Here is a 22854-nt window from a genome sequence, read left to right as displayed (position 1 = left end):
TAAGTGTCATGTACCATAATAAACTGCTCATGTTGGTAATGTTAAGTGGCATGTACCATAATACACTGCTCATGATGGTAATGTTAAGTGTCTTATACCATAATAAACTGCTCATGTTGGTAATGTTAACGGTCATGTACCATAAGAAACTGCTCATGTTGGTAATATTAAGTGTCATATACCATAATAAACTGCTCATGTTGGTAATGTTAAGTATCATGTACCATAATAAACTGCTCATGATGGTAATGTTATATGTCATTACCATAATAAACTGCTCATGTTGGTAATGTTAAGTGTCATGTACCATAAGGAACTGCTCATGTTGGTAATGTTAAGTGTCATGTACCATAAGAAACTGCTCGAGTTGGTAATGTTAAGTGGCATGTACCATAAGAAACTGCTCATGTTGGTAGAGTTAAGTGTGATGTACCACAAAAAACTGCTCATGTTGGTAATGTTAAGTGTCATGTCCCATAAGAAACTGCCCATGTTGGTAATGTTAAATGCCAATGTCCATAAGAAACTTCTCATGTTGGTAATGGTAAGTGTCATGTACTATAAGAAACTGCACAAGTTGGAAATGTTAAGTGTCATGTATCATAACAAACGGCTCATGTTGGTAATGTTAAGTGTCATGTACCATAAGGAACTGCTGATGTTGGTAATGTTACGTGTCATGTACCATAAAAACTGCTCATGTTGGTAATGGTAAATGTCATGTACCATAATAAACTGCCCATGTTGGAAATGTTAAATGTAGTGTACCATAATAAACTGCTCATGTTGGTAATGTTAAGTGGCATGTACCATAATACACTGCTCATGATGGTAATGTTAAGTGTCTTGTACCATAATAAACTGCTCATGTTGGTAATGTTAAGGGTCATGTACCATAAGAAACTGCTCATGTTGGTAATGTTAAGTGTCATGTACCATAAGAAACTGCTCATGTTGGTAATGTTAAGTGGCATGTACCATAATACACTGCTCATGATGGTAATGTTAAGTGTCTTATACCATAATAAACTGCTCATGTTGGTAATGTTAACGGTCACGTACCATAAGAAACTGCTCATGTTGGTAATATTAAGTGTCATATACCATAATAAACTGCTCATGTTGTTAATGTTAAGTATCATGTACCATAATAAACTGCTCATGATGGTAATGTTATGTGTCATTACCATAATAAACTGCTCATGTTGGTAATGTTAAGTGTCATGTACCATAAGGAACTGCTCATGTTGGTAATGTTAAGTGTCATGTACCATAAGAAACTGCTCATGTTGGTAATGTTAAGTGTGATGTACCATAAGAAACTGCTCATGTTGGTAATGTAAAGTGTCATGTACCATAATAAACTGCTCATGTTGGTCATGTTAAGTGGCATGTACCAAAATAAAATGCTCATGTTGGTAATGTTAAGTGTCATGTACCATAATAAACTGCTCATGTTGGTAATGTTAAGTGTCATGTACCATAATACACTGCTCATGTTGGTAATGTTAAGTGTCATGTCCCATAATAAACTGCTCATGATGGTAATGTTAAGTGTCATGTACCATAATAAACTGCTCATGTTGGTAATGGTAAGTGTCATGTACCATAAGAATCTGCTCATGACTGTAATGTTAAGTGTCTTATACCATAATAAACTGCTCATGTTGGTAATGTTAAGGGCCATGTACCATAAGAAACTGCTCATGTTGGTAATGTTAAGTGTCATGTACCATAATAAACTGCTCATGTTGGTAATGTTAAGTGTCATGCACCATAATAAACTGCTCATGATGGTAATGTTATGTGTCATTACCATAATAAACTGCTCATGTTGGTAATGGTAGGTGGCATGTACCATAATAAACTGTTCATGTTGGTAATGTTACGTGTCATGTACCATAATAAACGGCTCATGTTGGAAATGTTAAATGTAGTGTACCATAAGAAACTGCTCGAGTTGGTAATGTTAAGTGGCATGTACCATAAGAAACTGCTCATGTTGGTAGAGTTAAGTGTGATGTACCACAAAAAACTGCTCATGTTGGTAATGTTAAGTGTCATGTACCATAAGAAACTGCCCATGTTGGTAATGTTAAATGCCAATGTCCATAAGAAACTTCTCATGTTGGTAATGGTAAGTGTCATGTACTATAAGAAACTGCACAAGTTGGAAATGTTAAGTGTCATGTATCATAAGAAACGGCTCATGTTGGTAATGTTAAGTGTCATGTACCATAAGGAACTGCTGATGTTGGTAATGTTACGTGTCATGTACCATAAAAACTGCTCATGTTGGTAATGGTAAGTGTCATGTACCATAATAAACTGCCCATGTTGGTAATGTTACGTGTCATGTACCATAATAAATTGCTCATGTTGGAAATGTTAAATGTAGTGTACCATAATAAACTGCTCATGTTGGTAATGTTAAGTGGCATGTACCATAATACACTGCTCATGATGGTAATGTTAAGTGTCTTGTACCATAATAAACTGCTCATGTTGGTAATGTTAAGGGTCATGTACCATAAGAAACTGCTCATGTTGGTAATGTTAAGTGTCATGTACCATAATAAACTGCTCATGTTGGTAATGTTAAGTGGCATGTACCATAATACACTGCTCATGGTGGTAATGTTAAGTGTCTTATACCATAATAAACTGCTCATGTTGGTAATGTTAACGGTCATGTACCATAAGAAACTGCTCATGTTGGTAATATTAAGTGTCATATACCATAATAAACTGCTCATGTTGGTAATGTTAAGTATCATGTACCATAATAAACTGCTCATGATGGTAATGTTATGTGTCATTGCCAAAATAAACTGCTCATGTTGGTAATGTTAAGTGTCATGTACCATAAGGAACTACTCATGTTGGTAATGTTAAGTGTCATGTACCATAAGAAACTGCTCATGTTGGTAATGTTAAGTGTGATGTACCACAAGAAACTGCTCATGTTGGTAATGTTAAGTGTCATGTACCATAATAAACTGCTCATGTTGGTCATGTTAAGTGGCATGTACCAAAATAAAATGCTCATGTTGGTAATGTTAAGTGTCATGTACCATAATACACTGCTCATGTTGGTAATGTTAAGTGTCATGTCCCATAATAAACTGCTCATGATGGTAATGTTAAGTGTCATGTACCATAATAAACTGCTCATGTTGGTAATGGTAAGTGTCATGTACCATAAGAATCTGCTCATGACTGTAATGTTAAGTGTCTTATACCATAATAAACTGCTCATGTTGGTAATGTTAAGGGCCATGTACCATAAGAAACTGCTCATGTTGGTAATGTTAAGTGTCATGTACCATAATAAAATGCTCATGTTGGTAATGTTAAGTGTCATGCACCATAATAAACTGCTCATGATGGTAATGTTATGTGTCATTACCATAATAAACTGCTCATGTTGGTAATGGTAGGTGGCATGTACCATAATAAACTGTTCATGTTGGTAATGTTACGTGTCATGTACCATAATAAACGGCTCATGTTGGAAATGTTAAATGTAGTGTACCATAAGAAACTGCTCGAGTTGGTAATGTTAAGTGGCATGTACAATAAGAAACTGCTCATGTTGGTAGAGTTAAGTGTGATGTACCACAAAAAACTGCTCATGTTGGTAATGTTAAGTGTAATGTACCATAAGAAACTGCCCATGTTGGTAATGTTAAATGCCAATGTCCATAAGAAACTTCTCATGTTGGTAATGGTAAGTGTCATGTACTATAAGAAACTGCACAAGTTGGAAATGTTAAGTGTCATGTACCATAATTCACTGCTCATGTTGGTAATGTTAAGTGTCATGTACCATAAGAAACTGCTCATGTTTGTAATGTTAAGTGTCATGTACCATAATAAACTGCTCATGTTGGTAAAGTTAAGTGTCATGTACCATAATAAACTGCTCATGTTGGTAAAGTTAAGTGTCATGTACCATAATAAACTGCTCATGATGGTAATGTTATGCGTCATTACCATAATAAACTGCTCATGTTGGCAATGTTAAGTGACATGTACCATAATACACTGCTCATGATGGGAATGTTAAGTGTCATGTACCATAATAAACTGCTCATGTTGGTAATGGTAAGTGTCATGTACCATAATAAACTGCCAATGTTGGTAATGTTAAGTGTCATGTACCAGAATAAACTGCTCATGTTGGTAATGTTAAGTGGCATGTACCATAATACACTGCTCATGATGGTAATGTTAAGTGTCTTAAACAATTATAAACTGCTCATGTTGGTAATGTTAACGGTCATGTACCATAATAAACTGCTCATGTTGGTAATGTTAAGTATCATGTACCATAATAAACTGCTCATGATGGTAATGTTAAGTGTCATGTACCATAAGGAACTGCTCATGTTGGTAATGTTAAGTGTCATGTACCATAAGAAACTGCTCATGTTGGTAATGTTAAGTGTGATGTACCATAAGAAACTGCTCATGTTGGTAATGTTAAGTGTCATGTACCATAATAAACTGCTCATGTTGGTCATGTTAAGTGGCATGTACCAAAATAAAATGCTCATGTTGGTAATGTTAAGTGTCATGTACAATAATACACTGCTCATGTTGGTAATGTTAAGTGTCATGTCCCATAATAAACTGCTCATGATGGTAATGTTAAGTGTCATGTACCATAATAAACTGCTCATGTTGGTAATGGTAAGTGTCATGTACCATAAGAATCTGCTCATGACTGTAATGTTAAGTGTCTTATACCATAATAAACTGCTCATGTTGGTAATGTTAAGGGCCATGTACCATAAGAAACTGCTCATGTTGGTAATGTTAAGTGTCATGTACCATAATAAACTGCTCATGTTGGTAATGTTAAGTGCCATGCACCATAATAAACTGCTCATGATGGTAATGTTATGTGTCATGTACCATAATAAACTGCTCATGTTGGTAATGGTAGGTGGCATGTACCATAATAAACTGTTCATGTTGGTAATGTTACGTGTCATGTACCATAATAAACGGCTCATGTTGGAAATGTTAAATGTAGTGTACAATAAGAAACTGCTCGAGTTGGTAATGTTAAGTGGCATGTACCATAAGAAACTGCTCATGTTGGTAGAGTTAAGTGTGATGTACCACAAAAAACTGCTCATGTTAGTAATGTTAAGTGTCATGTACCATAAGAAACTGCCCATGTTGGTAATGTTAAATGCAAATGTCCATAAGAAACTTCTCATGTTGGTAATGGTAAGTGTCATGTACTATAAGAAACTGCACAAGTTGGAAATGTTAAGTGTCATGTATCATAAGAAACGACTCATGTTGGTATTGTTAAGTGTCATGTACCATAAGGAACTGCTGATGTTGGTAATGTTACGTGTCATGTACCATAAAAACTGCTCATGTTGGTAATGGTAAGTGTCATGTACCATAATAAACTGCCCATGTTGGTAATGTTACGTGTCATGTACCATAATAAATTGCTCATGTTGGAAATGTTAAATGTAGTGTACCATAATAAACTGCTCATGTTGGTAATGTTAAGTGGCATGTACCATAATACACTGCTCATGATGGTAATGTTAAGTGTCTTGTACCATAATAAACTGCTCATGTTGGTAATGTTAAGGGTCATGTACCATAAGAAACTGCTCATGTTGGTAATGTTAAGTGTCATGTACCATAATAAACTGCTCATGTTGGTAATATTAAGTGGCATGTACCATAATACACTGCTCATGATGGTAATGTTAAGTGTCTTATACCATAATAAACTGCTCATTATGGTAATGTTAACGGTCATGTACCATAAGAAACTGCTCATGATGGTAATGTTATGTGTCATTACCATAATAAACTGCTCATGTTGGTAATGTTAAGTGTCATGTACCATAATAAACTGCTCATGTTGGTATTGTTAAGTGTCATGTACCATAAGAAACTGCCCAAGATGGTAATGTTAAGTGGCACGTACCATAATAAACTGCTATTGTTGGTAATGTTAAGTGTCATGTACCATAATAAACTGCTCATGGTGGTAATGTTAAGTGTCACGTACCATAAAAAACTGCTCATGTTGGTAATGTTAAGTGTCATGTACCATAATACAGTGATCATGTTGGTAATGTTAAGTGTCATGTCCCATAATAAACTGCTCATGATGGTAATGTTAAGTGTCATGTACCATAATAAACTGCTCATGTTGGTAATGGTAAGTGTCATGTACCATAAGAATCTGCTCATGACTGTAATGTTAAGTGTCTTATACCATAAGAAACTGCTCATGTTGGTAATGTTAAGGGCCATGTACCATAAGAAACTGCTCATGTTGGTAATGTTAAGTGTCATGTACCATAATAAACTGCTCATGTTGGTAATGTTAAGTGTCATGCACCATAATAAACTGCTCATGATGGTAATGCTATGTGTCATTACCATAATAAACTGCTCATGTTGTTAATGGTAGGTGGCATGTACCATAATAAACTGTTCATGTTGGTAATGTTACGTGTCATGTACCATAATAAACGGCTCATGTTGGAAATGTTAAATGTAGTGTACCATAAGAAACTGCTCGAGTTGGTAATGTTAAGTGGCATGTACCATAAGAAACTGCTCATGTTGGTAGAGTTAAGTGTGATGTACCACAAAAAACTGCTCATGTTGGTAATGTTAAGTGTCATGTACCATAAGAAACTGCCCATGTTGGTAATGTTAAATGCCAATGTCCATAAGAAACTTCTCATGTTGGTAATGGTAAGTGTCATGTACTATAAGAAACTGCACAAGTTGGAAATGTTAAGTGTCATGTATCATAAGAAACGGCTCATGTTGGTAATGTTAAGTGTCATGTACAATAAGGAACTGCTGATGTTGGTAATGTTACGTGTCATGTACCATAAAAACTGCTCATGTTGGTAATGGTAAGTGTCATGTACCATAATAAACTGCCCATGTTGGTAATGTTACGTGTCATGTACCATAATAAATTGCTCATGTTGGAAATGTTAAATGTAGTGTACCATAATAAACTGCTCATGTTGGTAATGTTAAGTGGCATGTATCATAATACACTGCTCATGATGGTAATGTTTAGTGTCTTGTACCATAATAAACTGCTCATGTTGGTAATGTTAAGGGTCATGTACCATAAGAAACTGCTCATGTTGGTAATGTTAACTGTCATATACCATAAGAAACTGCTCATGTTGGTAATGTTAAGTATCATGTACCATAATAAACTGCTCATGATGGTAATGCTATGTGTCATTACCATAATAAACTGCTCATGTTGGTAATGTTAAGTGTCATGTACCATAAGACACTGCTCATGTTGGTAATGTTAAGTGTCATGTACCATAAGAAACTGCTCATGTTGGACATGTTAAATGTAGTGTACCATAAAAAACTGCTCGTGTTGGTAATGTTTAGTGTCATGTACCATAAGAAACTGCTCATGTTGGTAATGTTAAGTGTGATGTACCATAAGAAACTGCTCCTGTTGGTAATGTTAAGTGTCATGTACCATACTAAACTGCTCATGTTGGTCATGTTAAGTGGCATGTACCATAATAAACTGCTCATGTTGGTAATGTTAAGTGTCATGTACCATAATACACTGCTCATGTTGGTAATGTTAAGTGTCATGTACCATAATAAACTGCGCATGATGGTAATGTTATGTGTCATTACCATAATAAACTGATCATGTTTTGTAATGTTAAGTGACATGTACCATAATAAACTGCTCATGTTGGTAATGTTAAGTGGCATGTACCATAAGAAACTGCTCATGATGGTAATGTTAAGTGTCTTATACCATAATAAACTGCTCATGTTGGTAATGTTAAGGTTCATGTACCATAAGAAACTGCTCATGTTGGTAATGTTAAGTGGCATGTACCATAATACACTGCTCATGATGGTAATGTTAAGTGTCTTGTACCATAATAAACTGCTCATGTTGGTAATGTTAAGGGTCATGTACCATAAGAAACTGCTCATGTTGGTAATGTTAAGTGTCATGTACCATAATAAACTGCTCATGTTGGTAATGTTAAGTGGCATGTACCATAATACACTGCTCATGGTGGTAATGTTAAGTGTCTTATACCATAATAAACTGCTCATGTTGGTAATGTTAACGGTCATGTACCATAAGAAACTGCTCATGTTGGTAATATTAAGTGTCATATACCATAATAAACTGCTCATGTTGGTAATGTTAAGTATCATGTACCATAATAAACTGCTCATGATGGTAATGTTATGTGTCATTACCAAAATAAACTGTTCATGTTGGTAATGTTAAGTGTCATGTACCATAAGGAACTACTCATGTTGGTAATGTTAAGTGTCATGTACCATAAGAAACTGCTCATGTTGGTAATGTTAAGTGTGATGTACCACAAGAAACTGCTCATGTTGGTAATGTTAAGTGTCATGTACCATAATAAACTGCTCATGTTGGTCATGTTAAGTGGCATGTACCAAAATAAAATGCTCATGTTGGTAATGTTAAGTGTCATGTACCATAATACACTGCTCATGTTGGTAATGTTAAGTGTCATGTACCATAAGAATCTGCTCATGACTGTAATGTTAAGTGTCTTATACCATAATAAACTGCTCATGTTGGTAATGTTAAGGGCCATGTACCATAAGAAACTGCTCATGTTGGTAATGTTAAGTGTCATGTACCATAATAAAATGCTCATGTTGGTAATGTTAAGTGTCATGCACCATAATAAACTGCTCATGATGGTAATGTTATGTGTCATTACCATAATAAACTGCTCATGTTGGTAATGGTAGGTGGCATGTACCATAATAAACTGTTCATGTTGGTAATGTTACGTGTCATGTACCATAATAAACGGCTCATGTTGGAAATGTTAAATGTAGTGTACCATAAGAAACTGCTCGAGTTGGTAATGTTAAGTGGCATGTACAATAAGAAACTGCTCATGTTGGTAGAGTTAAGTGTGATGTACCACAAAAAACTGCTCATGTTGGTAATGTTAAGTGTCATGTACCATAAGAAACTGCCCATGTTGGTAATGTTAAATGCCAATGTCCATAAGAAACTTCTCATGTTGGTAATGGTAAGTGTCATGTACTATAAGAAACTGCACAAGTTGGAAATGTTAAGTGTCATGTACCATAATACACTGCTCATGTTGGTAATGTTAAGTGTCATGTACCATAAGAAACTGCTCATGTTTGTAATGTTAAGTGTCATGTACCATAATAAACTGCTCATGTTGGTAAAGTTAAGTGTCATGTACCATAATAAACTGCTCATGTTGGTAATGTTAAATGCCAATGTCCATAAGAAACTTCTCATGTTGGTAATGGTAAGTGTCATGTACTATAAGAAACTGCACAAGTTGGAAATGTTAAGTGTCATGTATCATAAGAAACGGCTCATGTTGGTAATGTTAAGTGTCATGTACAATAAGGAACTGCTGATGTTGGTAATGTTACGTGTCATGTACCATAAAAACTGCTCATGTTGGTAATGGTAAGTGTCATGTACCATAATAAACTGCCCATGTTGGTAATGTTACGTGTCATGTACCATAATAAATTGCTCATGTTGGAAATGTTAAATGTAGTGTACCATAATAAACTGCTCATGTTGGTAATGTTAAGTGGCATGTATCATAATACACTGCTCATGATGGTAATGTTAAGTGTCTTGTACCATAATAAACTGCTCATGTTGGTAATGTTAAGGGTCATGTACCATAAGAAACTGCTCATGTTGGTAATGTTAACTGTCATATACCATAAGAAACTGCTCATGTTGGTAATGTTAAGTATCATGTACCATAATAAACTGCTCATGATGGTAATGCTATGTGTCATTACCATAATAAACTGCTCATGTTGGTAATGTTAAGTGTCATGTACCATAAGACACTGCTCATGTTGGTAATGTTAAGTGTCATGTACCATAAGAAACTGCTCATGTTGGACATGTTAAATGTAGTGTACCATAAAAAACTGCTCGTGTTGGTAATGTTTAGTGTCATGTACCATAAGAAACTGCTCATGTTGGTAATGTTAAGTGTGATGTACCATAAGAAACTGCTCCTGTTGGTAATGTTAAGTGTCATGTACCATACTAAACTGCTCATGTTGGTCATGTTAAGTGGCATGTACCATAATAAACTGCTCATGTTGGTAATGTTAAGTGTCATGTACCATAATACACTGCTCATGTTGGTAATGTTAAGTGTCATGTACCATAATAAACTGCGCATGATGGTAATGTTATGTGTCATTACCATAATAAACTGATCATGTTTTGTAATGTTAAGTGACATGTACCATAATAAACTGCTCATGTTGGTAATGTTAAGTGGCATGTACCATAAGAAACTGCTCATGATGGTAATGTTAAGTGTCTTATACCATAATAAACTGCTCATGTTGGTAATGTTAAGGTTCATGTACCATAAGAAACTGCTCATGTTGGTAATGTTAAGTGGCATGTACCATAATACACTGCTCATGATGGTAATGTTAAGTGTCTTGTACCATAATAAACTGCTCATGTTGGAAATGTTAAGGGTCATGTACCATAAGAAACTGCTCATGTTGGTAATGTTAAGTGTCATGTACCATAATAAACTGCTCATGTTGGTAATGTTAAGTGGCATGTACCATAATACACTGCTCATGGTGGTAATGTTAAGTGTCTTATACCATAATAAACTGCTCATGTTGGTAATGTTAACGGTCATGTACCATAAGAAACTGCTCATGTTGGTAATATTAAGTGTCATATACCATAATAAACTGCTCATGTTGGTAATGTTAAGTATCATGTACCATAATAAACTGCTCATGATGGTAATGTTATGTGTCATTACCAAAATAAACTGCTCATGTTGGTAATGTTAAGTGTCATGTACCATAAGGAACTACTCATGTTGGTAATGTTAAGTGTCATGTACCATAAGAAACTGCTCATGTTGGTAATGTTAAGTGTGATGTACCACAAGAAACTGCTCATGTTGGTAATGTTAAGTGTCATGTACCATAATAAACTGCTCATGTTGGTCATGTTAAGTGGCATGTACCAAAATAAAATGCTCATGTTGGTAATGTTAAGTGTCATGTACCATAATACACTGCTCATGTTGGTAATGTTAAGTGTCATGTCCCATAATAAACTGCTCATGATGGTAATGTTAAGTGTCATGTACCATAATAAACTGCTCATGTTGGTAATGGTAAGTGTCATGTACCATAAGAATCTGCTCATGACTGTAATGTTAAGTGTCTTATACCATAATAAACTGCTCATGTTGGTAATGTTAAGGGCCATGTACCATAAGAAACTGCTCATGTTGGTAATGTTAAGTGTCATGTACCATAATAAAATGCTCATGTTGGTAATGTTAAGTGTCATGCACCATAATAAACTGCTCATGATGGTAATGTTATGTGTCATTACCATAATAAACTGCTCATGTTGGTAATGGTAGGTGGCATGTACCATAATAAACTGTTCATGTTGGTAATGTTACGTGTCATGTACCATAATAAACGGCTCATGTTGGAAATGTTAAATGTAGTGTACCATAAGAAACTGCTCGAGTTGGTAATGTTAAGTGGCATGTACAATAAGAAACTGCTCATGTTGGTAGAGTTAAGTGTGATGTACCACAAAAAACTGCTCATGTTGGTAATGTTAAGTGTCATGTACCATAAGAAACTGCCCATGTTGGTAATGTTAAATGCCAATGTCCATAAGAAACTTCTCATGTTGGTAATGGTAAGTGTCATGTACTATAAGAAACTGCACAAGTTGGAAATGTTAAGTGTCATGTACCATAATACACTGCTCATGTTGGTAATGTTAAGTGTCATGTACCATAAGATACTGCTCATGTTTGTAATGTTAAGTGTCATGTACCATAATAAACTGCTCATGTTGGTAAAGTTAAGTGTCATGTACCATAATAAACTGCTCATGTTGGTAAAGTTAAGTGTCATGTACCATAATAAACTGCTCATGATGGTAATGTTATGCGTCATTACCATAATAAACTGCTCATGTTGGCAATGTTAAGTGACATGTACCATAATACACTGCTCATGATGGGAATGTTAAGTGTCATGTACCATAATAAACTGCTCATGTTGGTAATGGTAAGTGTCATGTACCATAATAAACTGCCCATGTTGGTAATGTTAAGTGTCATGTACCAGAATAAACTGCTCATGTTGGTAATGTTAAGTGGCATGTACCATAATACACTGCTCATGATGGTAATGTTAAGTGTCTTAAACAATTATAAACTGCTCATGTTGGTAATGTTAACGGTCATGTACCATAATAAACTGCTCATGTTGGTAATGTTAAGTATCATGTACCATAATAAACTGCTCATGATGGTAATGTTAAGTGTCATGTACCATAAGGAACTGCTCATGTTGGTAATGTTAAGTGTCATGTACCATAAGAAACTGCTCATGTTGGTAATGTTAAGTGTGATGTACCATAAGAAACTGCTCATGTTGTTAATGTTAAGTGTCATGTACCATAATAAACTGCTCATGTTGGTCATGTTAAGTGGCATGTACCAAAATAAAATGCTCATGTTGGTAATGTTAAGTGTCATGTACCATAATACACTGCTCATGTTGGTAATGTTAAGTGTCATGTCCCATAATAAACTGCTCATGATGGTAATGTTAAGTGTCATGTACCATAATAAACTGCTCATGTTGGTAATGGTAAGTGTCATGTACCATAAGAATCTGCTCATGACTGTAATGTTAAGTGTCTTATACCATAATAAACTGCTCATGTTGGTAATGTTAAGGGCCATGTACCATAAGAAACTGCTCATGTTGGTAATGTTAAGTGTCATGTACCATAATAAACTGCTCATGTTGGTAATGTTAAGTGCCATGCACCATAATAAACTGCTCATGATGGTAATGTTATGTGTCATGTACCATAATAAACTGCTCATGTTGGTAATGGTAGGTGGCATGTACCATAATAAACTGTTCATGTTGGTAATGTTACGTGTCATGTACCATAATAAACGGCTCATGTTGGAAATGTTAAATGTAGTGTACAATAAGAAACTGCTCGAGTTGGTAATGTTAAGTGGCATGTACCATAAGAAACTGCTCATGTTGGTAGAGTTAAGTGTGATGTACCACAAAAAACTGCTCATGTTAGTAATGTTAAGTGTCATGTACCATAAGAAACTGCCCATGTTGGTAATGTTAAATGCCAATGTCCATAAGAAACTTCTCATGTTGGTAATGGTAAGTGTCATGTACTATAAGAAACTGCACAAGTTGGAAATGTTAAGTGTCATGTATCATAAGAAACGACTCATGTTGGTATTGTTAAGTGTCATGTACCATAAGGAACTGCTGATGTTGGTAATGTTACGTGTCATGTACCATAAAAACTGCTCATGTTGGTAATGGTAAGTGTCATGTACCATAATAAACTGCCCATGTTGGTAATGTTACGTGTCATGTACCATAATAAATTGCTCATGTTGGAAATGTTAAATGTAGTGTACCATAATAAACTGCTCATGTTGGTAATGTTAAGTGGCATGTACCATAATACACTGCTCATGATGGTAATGTTAAGTGTCTTGTACCATAATAAACTGCTCATGTTGGTAATGTTAAGGGTCATGTACCATAAGAAACTGCTCATGTTGGTAATGTTAAGTGTCATGTACCATAATAAACTGCTCATGTTGGTAATATTAAGTGGCATGTACCATAATACACTGCTCATGATGGTAATGTTAAGTGTCTTATACCATAATAAACTGCTCATGATGGTAATGTTAACGGTCATGTACCATAAGAAACTGCTCATGTTGGTAATATTAAGTGTCATATACCATAATAAACTGCTCATGTTGGTAATGTTAAGTATCATGTACCATAATAAACTGCTCATGATGGTAATGTTATGTGTCATTACCATAATAAACTGCTCATGTTGGTAATGTTAAGTGTCATGTACCATAATAAACTGCTCATGTTGGTAATGTTAAGTGTCATGTACCATAAGAAACTGCCCAAGATGGTAATGTTAAGTGGCACGTACCATAATAAACTGCTATTGTTGGTAATGTTAAGTGTCATGTACCATAATAAACTGCTCATGGTGGTAATGTTAAGTGTCACGTACCATAAAAAACTGCTCATGTTGGTAATGTTAAGTGTCATGTACCATAATACACTGCTCATGTTGGTAATGTTAAGTGTCATGTCCCATAATAAACTGCTCATGATGGTAATGTTAAGTGTCATGTACCATAATAAACTGCTCATGTTGGTAATGGTAAGTGTCATGTACCATAAGAATCTGCTCATGACTGTAATGTTAAGTGTCTTATACCATAAGAAACTGCTCATGTTGGTAATGTTAAGGGCCATGTACCATAAGAAACTGCTCATGTTGGTAATGTTAAGTGTCATGTACCATAATAAACTGCTCATGTTGGTAATGTTAAGTGTCATGTACCATAATAAACTGCTCATGTTGGTAATGTTAAGTGTCATGTACCATAAGAAACTGCCCAAGATGGTAATGTTAAGTGGCACGTACCATAATAAACTGCTCATGTTGGTAATGTTAAGTGTCATGTACCATAATAAACTGCTCATGGTGGTAATGTTAAGTGTCACGTACCATAAAAAACTGCTCATGTTGGTAATGTTAAGTGTCATGTACCATAATACACTGCTCATGTTGGTAATGTTAAGTGTCATGTCCCATAATAAACTGCTCATGATGGTAATGTTAAGTGTCATGTACCATAATAAACTGCTCATGTTGGTAATGCTATGTGTCATTACCATAATAAACTGCTCATGTTGTTAATGGTAGGTGGAATGTACCATAATAAACTGTTCATGTTGGTAATGTTACGTGTCATGTACCATAATAAACGGCTCATGTTGGAAATGTTAAATGTAGTGTACCATAAGAAACTGCTCGAGTTGGTAATGTTAAGTGGCATGTACCATAAGAAACTGCTCATGTTGGTAGAGTTAAGTGTGATGTACCACAAAAAACTGCTCATGTTGGTAATGTTAAGTGTCATGTACCATAAGAAACTGCCCATGTTGGTAATGTTAAATGCCAATGTCCATAAGAAACTTCTCATGTTGGTAATGGTAAGTGTCATGTACTATAAGAAACTGCACAAGTTGGAAATGTTAAGTGTCATGTATCATAAGAAACGGCTCATGTTGGTAATGTTAAGTGTCATGTACAATAAGGAACTGCTGATGTTGGTAATGTTACGTGTCATGTACCATAAAAACTGCTCATGTTGGTAATGGTAAGTGTCATGTACCATAATAAACTGCCCATGTTGGTAATGTTACGTGTCATGTACCATAATAAATTGCTCATGTTGGAAATGTTAAATGTAGTGTACCATAATAAACTGCTCATGTTGGTAATGTTAAGTGGCATGTACCATAATACACTGCTCATGATGGTAATGTTAAGTGTCTTGTACCATAATAAACTGCTCATGTTGGTATTGTTAAGGGTCATGTACCATAAGAAACTGCTCATGTTGGTAATGTTAACTGTCATATACCATAAGAAACTGCTCATGTTGGTAATGTTAAGTATCATGTACCATAATAAACTGCTCATGATGGTAATGCTATGTGTCATTACCATAATAAACTGCTCATGTTGGTAATGTTAAGTGTCATGTACCATAAGACACTGCTCATGTTGGTAATGTTAAGTGTCATGTACCATAATAAACTGCTCATGTTGGACATGTTAAATGTAGTGTACCATAAAAAACTGCTCGTGTTGGTAATGTTTAGTGTCATGTACCATAAGAAACTGCTCATGTTGGTAATGTTAAGTGTGATGTACCATAAGAAACTGCTCCTGTTGGTAATGTTAAGTGTCATGTACCATAATAAACTGCTCATGTTGGTCATGTTAAGTGGCATGTACCATAATAAAATGCTCATGTTTGTAAATTTAAGTGTCATGTACCATAATACACTGCTCATGTTGGTAATGTTAAGTGTCATGTACCATAATAAACTGCGCATGATGGTAATGTTATGTGTCATTACCATAATAAACTGATCATGTTTTGTAATGTTAAGTGACATGTACCATAATAAACTGCTCATGTTGGTAATGTTAAGTGGCATGTACCATAAGAAACTGCTCATGATGGTAATGTTAAGTGTCTTATACCATAATAAACTGCTCATGTTGGTAATGTTAAGGTTCATGTACCATAAGAAACTGCTCATGTTGGTAATGTTAAATGTCATGTACCATAATAAACTGCTCATGTTGGTAATGTTAAGTGTCATGCACCATAATGAACTCCTCATGATGGTAATGTTATGTGTCATGTACCATAATAAACTGCTCATGTTGGTAATGTTAAGCTACATGTACCATAATACACTGCTCATGATGGTAATGTTAAGTGTCATGTACCATAATAAACTGCTCATATTGGTAATGGTAAGTGGCATGTACCATAATAAACTGTTCATGTTGGTAATGTTACGTGTCATGTACCATAAGAAACTGCTCATGTTGGAAATGTTAAATGTAGTGTACCATAAGAAACTGCTCGAGTTGGTAATGTTAAGTGGCATGTACCATAAGAAACTGCTCATGTTGGTAATGTTAAGTGTGATGTACCACAAAAAACTGTTCATGTTGGTAATGTTAAGTGTCATGTACCATAATAAACTGCCCATGTTGGTAATGTTAAATGTCATGTACCATAAGAAACTTCTCATGTTGGTAATGGTAAGTGTCATGTACCATAAGAAACTGCACAAGTTGGAAACGTTAAGTGTCATGTACCATAAGCAACTGCTCATGTTGGTAATGTTAAGTGTCATGTATCATAATAAACTGCTCATGTTGGTAATGTTAAGTGTCATGTACCATAAGAAACTGCCCATGTTGGTAATGTTAAGTGTCATATACCATAAGAAACTGCTCATGTTGGTAATGTTAAGTGTCATGTACCATACGAAACTGCTCATGTTGGTAATGTTAAGTGTCATGTACCATAAGACACTGCTCATGTTGGTAATGTTAAGTGTCATGTACCATAATAAACTGCTCATGTTGGAAATGTTAAATGTAGTGTACCGTCAGCTCTGTCTGCTCTTTACAATTCAAATCCCTTAGAGTCGATTGATCTGTGCTACAAACGAATAAGTCCCCCCCATCGATAGACAAACATGACAGGCTTTACGACATCCACAAGCTGAACTCTCTGTCGCAGACGTCCTCATTTCGAAGAGGTCTTCTCACAAAACTGACTGTCCAGACCGAACAGTCAGAGCTTCAAACTAATACGAAGGTGTTGGTTGTTCTGCTCTAAGACACACACAAGCTTCAGGGGAGTAGTCTGAAGGTACCCAATACCAGGCTGTAAAAATTGCAAAATGTGCCACTAATAACATGACCAGATTGCCAGAAATAGGACAGTCACTTCAAACCCTTATTCCTTATTATTTATTTTTTGACTCTCTGTTTTGTCATATACAAATGTGGCATTCAATCTATTTCTATAGGCTATAGCAGTAAATACCAAATTCTATGTTTCACCAAATATTTTTTTTATATATATTTTTTTTTTATACCTACAGACTCCTAAAATTCTAAATCAAATGGCTAAATGATCCATTTTATGACCATCTTAAAACAATTCCATATGTTAGCTTAGTAGATATTGTGATCTAAGGGCTTAGATAGATCATTGCAAAATAAAACAAGTACACCGACCCATATGTATCTAAAATACATTTTAATCTTGCTTAGATTCACAATTGTTACAATATTTAGATTCTTCAATCGGTTTCCTTTCACTCTTTAAACATACTGTACAATTAATGAAATGTGAAGAAGTGGTCTACATCAAGGCACAAGACACAGCCATGGTCAGGGAAGCTTGTGGGGGCGGAGCTTGATGTAGTCTCCGCCCCCCTGCAGTGTGCTGCTGACACAGGAGAGAGGAGGGGTGGGGACTCAGGGTCAAACTGTACATGTGCTCTAAGCCAAAACGGGACAGAACCAACTGGCTTGTACAGGGTATTGATCTGGTGAAAATAGACATAACAGAAGTTTGTTCTTTATTTTTTGTTGCAATGTTTTCTAGGTTTTTGTATCTCCTCATGATCATAGAGCAAAAATGAATATCGGTAACACAGAGTATGCAAGAGGTATGCAGGAAATCAGTCCTGTAGTTTGAAGGCTGTTTTTTTTAAACAGTGAAGAGTTGTCATTTCCAGATGTCTGTAGTTGGTTCAGGACAGGATGTACTGTTGTCTCACTAAAGGGCTCATACTCTGCAGGGAGAGAAAATGGAAGGAAATGACTGTTTATCCTCATTTCTACTGAACTCTAATTCCCAACTTGTATTCATCCATAAGACATAGACCAAATTTGAAGGCCGGCAAAGTTACAAAGAGACTGTCTGAAGAGTACTGAAGTAGAATAGATGTGGAAAGACAGAGGCTTGGGAAAGAGCATTAGAGATACAGTAGAGACAGACAGAGGTTGACAGTCAGAGGCACAGCAGTGGGAAGAGAGAGGAGTGTAGAATGTTGTTATACCATATCCCTGAGGCCTGTTGACACATTCACAAAGGTGCTGTCATGGGGCTGTCTCTCCTTCTTCGTCCAAACGCCTTGGCGCCCACGTTGGTAGGGACGAAGTTACTGTTGCCCATTCCTCCTGATCTGTTCAGGAAGTCAGCCAGGCGGTGGGTGACACATGTGGCAGTATTGCACGCACGCTTCTGTGCTGTAACGCTGCTTTTAGGAAGAGAAAGGACAGGTCATACAAACCTCTCCTAAATTCAGGATTTATTACAAAGATACAAATCTATGAATTACAATAAAAAGTACAAAGGTAATAAATTACTGTTTGCTGGAGAAAATGTATAAAATATATCATCAAATTAAAAAATAAAGACAATGAGATTCAGCTTAAATTAGTTATTCAACTTACCTCAAATGTATTGTGAATTTACGTTTACATAGCAAATAAAGTGTGGCTTATATTGTTCAAACTGTTGTGAACTATTAAAGATGTTAAAAGGCTTTGTTTCACTTGAATAATTAAGAAGGAAAATATGTTCTGGCATAAAAAAACATGTTTATTAAACAAGAACCCTAGTCACGGTTGAAAGAAGCATTGATTAAGATTTTTGTTTTGATTAACACTTTGTATATATTGTGATTGATCTGTATAGTAAAGGGATATCATACACCTTAAGATAGGGAAGTGCAACTAAATCCTTATTCACTTTCTCTAATCTAAAGGATTGAACTCTGCTTTGTACTTATATATTTTATTCTCTGTCAAAAAATGGGATTTTAACAAAAGAAAAAGAGAGCAGGGACATTGCGGGACATCAAGGTTTCTCTGCAGTCGGTCAAGCAAGATCCACATGCATCAGCAATCATCAGGCTAGGCTGGAACAGAGGGGTCAGGTTAACTAGGGCTGATGGAGGGGAGGACCGTTCAGATTCCATCATATGAGTCTCCATAGCTTGCATAGCGGTTGCTCTCAGGCAGGCTGCGTTTCTTGCCAGGTGTACCACTTCCCGTGTTGGTGCGGGGGTACGTCTGCAATTTGTGCAGCTCTTGGGACAGTTTGCCCAGAACACAGGTGCTGAGGTTGGAGCAACGCTTGGACATGGGTCTATCCAGGCTGTTAGAGAGAGAGACAAACATGCAGAAACAGGCTCATGGTAACCATGGCATGCAGATGCATCCTGCTGTTATCCACATGCTACAGTAATAACACTGTATTCCAACATCATGCATTTCAAAGTCAGTTTTTACTTGCATTTATATAAAAATAACAGTTTAAAGCCATGCTATCAAGTCCAACACAGGCAATTGAAAATAGTCTATAGCTATAATGACCTCAGTTACTTAGGCTCATGCGGCAATCCTGTTTATAGCGTCATAGTTAAATTATAACAAACAGCACAACTGCTGTCATGCGTCATATTTCTCTTGCACTAATTCCCATGCTTTCTTCCATTCTTTAGGGTTATTTATCATTCCGCAACAGGCTTTCTCATAAACAATGCTTAAATAATGAATACATAAAAATGAAGTGTTCCAAAAACCCATGCATAGATAATCCCAGAGAATATATGTTTTAACTATAGATTTCCCTGTTGATGGTTGGGCGATGTCCATACCTCTGTGTCTTTAATAAATACCCAGAGCTCTGACTGCTATAGGAGGCAGCAAAGGACTGGCCACATATTAGACATTTGGGGTTATATGTTTTCTTGAATAATAGGAACATGTGTCATCCATATAGTATACACCAAGTAAACCTAGAGAAAATGAAAATGAAGGTTGTTAAAAACAAGTTGTGGAGATGAGGAGAGCTGTACCTACCTATTTCCTTCATTGGCTTGTTGCTCCAATTCCTCTGAAGTCATTTGAACAAACTCCTTGACGATGGCGTTGAGTAGCCTTCGGGCTTCATAGTCAGTTAGCGTGACTTGGTCTGTCATGGACTCTAAACCAGTTCTGAAAACACATAGGCGATTAGGTTGATCACTTGATGAACTGCACCAGCACTGGGTTAAAAATAGTATGACGTAGGTTATGTGAGTTTGCTCCAGCTAAAAGCCATTGACTCATGCGGGATACGAGCCAAACTCAAAACAATCTGCTAAAAGTGTTCCTTTTAGAGAGCTGACAGGTAGCCAACTTAGAGCTTTATGACAAAATCAATATTGTAGTAAGAATGGTGACCAAAGTCTCTCTATCCGGAATATTGAACACCCATGCATTCTACAACCATTTGGAAATATTCTACATGCAATCGCAATCATCTTAGCCTATTGCTGTGGCATTAAGTTGGATTGTTTCCAAATGAATAGAAGTGGTTAGGAAGTTATACATAGAATGGCTTTATGATTCACCGGATTGATTAGATTACGATATCGTAATCCAATTGCATCGTTTTACTGAAAAGAGGGCATTTAATGTAACGTAATGTATGGATTTCTGTAATCACATCATGTTATCTGAAAACAAAATAATCTAAATTAGCATACATAATATTTATGTTGCTGCCAAGACTCTTAAGACAATTATCAATGAAATAACAGCAATTACTATTAGAAAGATGGAAGTATCCCAATGGATCTATGGTGTTTCCTTTTGGGATTGCTATAAATGAACATCTCTGTAGTCTATACATACATTTCAGTGACTGACTGGACATTACAGTGTGTATAATGTGCTTTGATCCTCACCTGGCTGGAGCTGCATGTGAGCTGTACATCTGACAAATGACCAGGAAATAGGCAATGAGGAGGGCAGAGAGCTTCATCATAACCATGGTCCCTGCGGTAAAACACATTATATCCACAACCACAGAAACTTGTCTTTAAAAACATTCACATTCCTCTCAAAGCAGAATAAAAGAAGCATTTCATCCGGATCAAAACAAACATCTTCGTATGTCCCTACACATGAATTATCGCATGTAAACTCCATCCATCTCAGTTCAGTTGCTCACTGTTCTACTGGGAGTGAAGAAGCTCCCCATCTCACTCTCCCTGTCCCAAAGTATTCTCTTCCCTTCTGCGAAGAGACAGTCCTACCAAAGTCCCTAGTTCCCTGCTATCAGAGAGAGCCATCTAGTCTTAGTGCTCCCCTCTAACTGAAGAGAAGAGCTGGGCTTGGAGACGCAGTACCAGACATTGAGGAGGAAGGCATTAGTGATACTATCTAGATTAGGAGTTGGAGCCCCAGCCAGCCAACCAGCCAGTGGCTCCCACAGGAGTCCATGCATTAGTGGAATGAGCTGTAGTCTAAACCCAGCTGTAGTTTAAACTCACAATCACCTCATCTACCCTTGAAAAGCCATCTAAACTGCATTTCTCAGCAGCATCTCACAGAGGGTCAACAGCCTAGGCAAAGTTTATGCCACCTCATTCTGTCCCTCTATCATCATTGGAACACTGCAGATTTAGCAGAATATCTAATATCAATCAATCAATCAAGTTTATTTTATATAGCCCTTCGTACATCAGCCAATATCTCGAAGTGCTGTACAGAGACCCAGCCTAAAACCCCAAACAGCTAGAATGCAGGTGTAGAAGCAGGTGTAATAGCCACAGAAATGACATCCCATCCATGCTAACCCAATGCATCATGTACACAGAAAAGTGGTTGAAATTCTCTGCTTACCGTGATTGGTTGTTTTCGTGGACGAAGATGGAATGAGTTGAGGTACTTCAAGTTTTAGACCAACTTGTGAATCTGTTGCACCCTGCTACAATGCCCTGTCTTATATATCTACCACTTGGGTTTCTGTACTGACTAAGTAGTTGTTTAATTATCTCATTTTAGCCAATCAGAGCATTCAGCCCCATCCACTAGCCAATCAGGTACCGTCCAGCGGTTACGACAAACCAGTAAAGACGATAGAACACAAATGACGTCATCGTTCTGTCACAAAATGCTCCATTCACAAAAATCTGCCAGTCATTTGCACCATCATAATTTCCATTGAGAAAAGGGCCAAATCAGACTGGCAGATACTGAAATCATCCCAAAATAGTTCTAAATATTTTGAAGGTCCCGACAATGTTCCATTGCTTTATGTTTTTGAGAAATCAAGAGAATAAGACATCCTCGTTGGACTTGCTGGCAGAGCCACCTACTGTACAAACAGACACACTGCAGCTCTCCAACTCTTGAGACACATTTGTTGTGTACTACACCGTGCTTTGTTTTCCCAACTCCGGTCCTCCAGTTATCCAACAGCACACATTTTTGTTGTAGCC

General features: G+C 36.4%; 1 protein-coding gene across 4 annotated transcripts; it reads right to left on the bottom strand.

Moving 5' to 3' along the window:
* Positions 1-17540: 17540 nt before the first annotated feature.
* Positions 17541-22361, bottom strand: LOC129834599 (calcitonin-1). Of its 4 annotated transcripts, none has more exons than XM_055899728.1 (5): positions 22256-22361; positions 21316-21406; positions 20447-20581; positions 18637-18837; positions 17541-18369 (listed from the first exon to the last, which is right to left on the bottom strand). In XM_055899728.1, exons 2-4 carry the CDS (start codon positions 21399-21401, stop codon positions 18663-18665), a joined length of 396 nt encoding a protein of 131 aa, XP_055755703.1. In that variant the 5' UTR covers positions 21402-21406; positions 22256-22361; the 3' UTR covers positions 17541-18369; positions 18637-18662. The 4 variants fall into 4 exon arrangements, with proteins under 4 accessions (XP_055755703.1, XP_055755704.1, XP_055755702.1 ...); XM_055899729.1 differs by having other exon boundaries at positions 17542-18369; positions 18637-18834; XM_055899727.1 differs by lacking the exons at positions 17541-18369; positions 18637-18837 and adding an exon at positions 18844-19739.
* Positions 22362-22854: the final 493 nt, after the last annotated feature.

Source organism: Salvelinus fontinalis, chromosome 35, assembly GCF_029448725.1.
Source record: "Salvelinus fontinalis isolate EN_2023a chromosome 35, ASM2944872v1, whole genome shotgun sequence".
Lineage (NCBI taxonomy): Eukaryota > Metazoa > Chordata > Actinopteri > Salmoniformes > Salmonidae > Salvelinus > Salvelinus fontinalis.
This window is presented reverse-complemented; position numbering and strand designations above follow the sequence as displayed.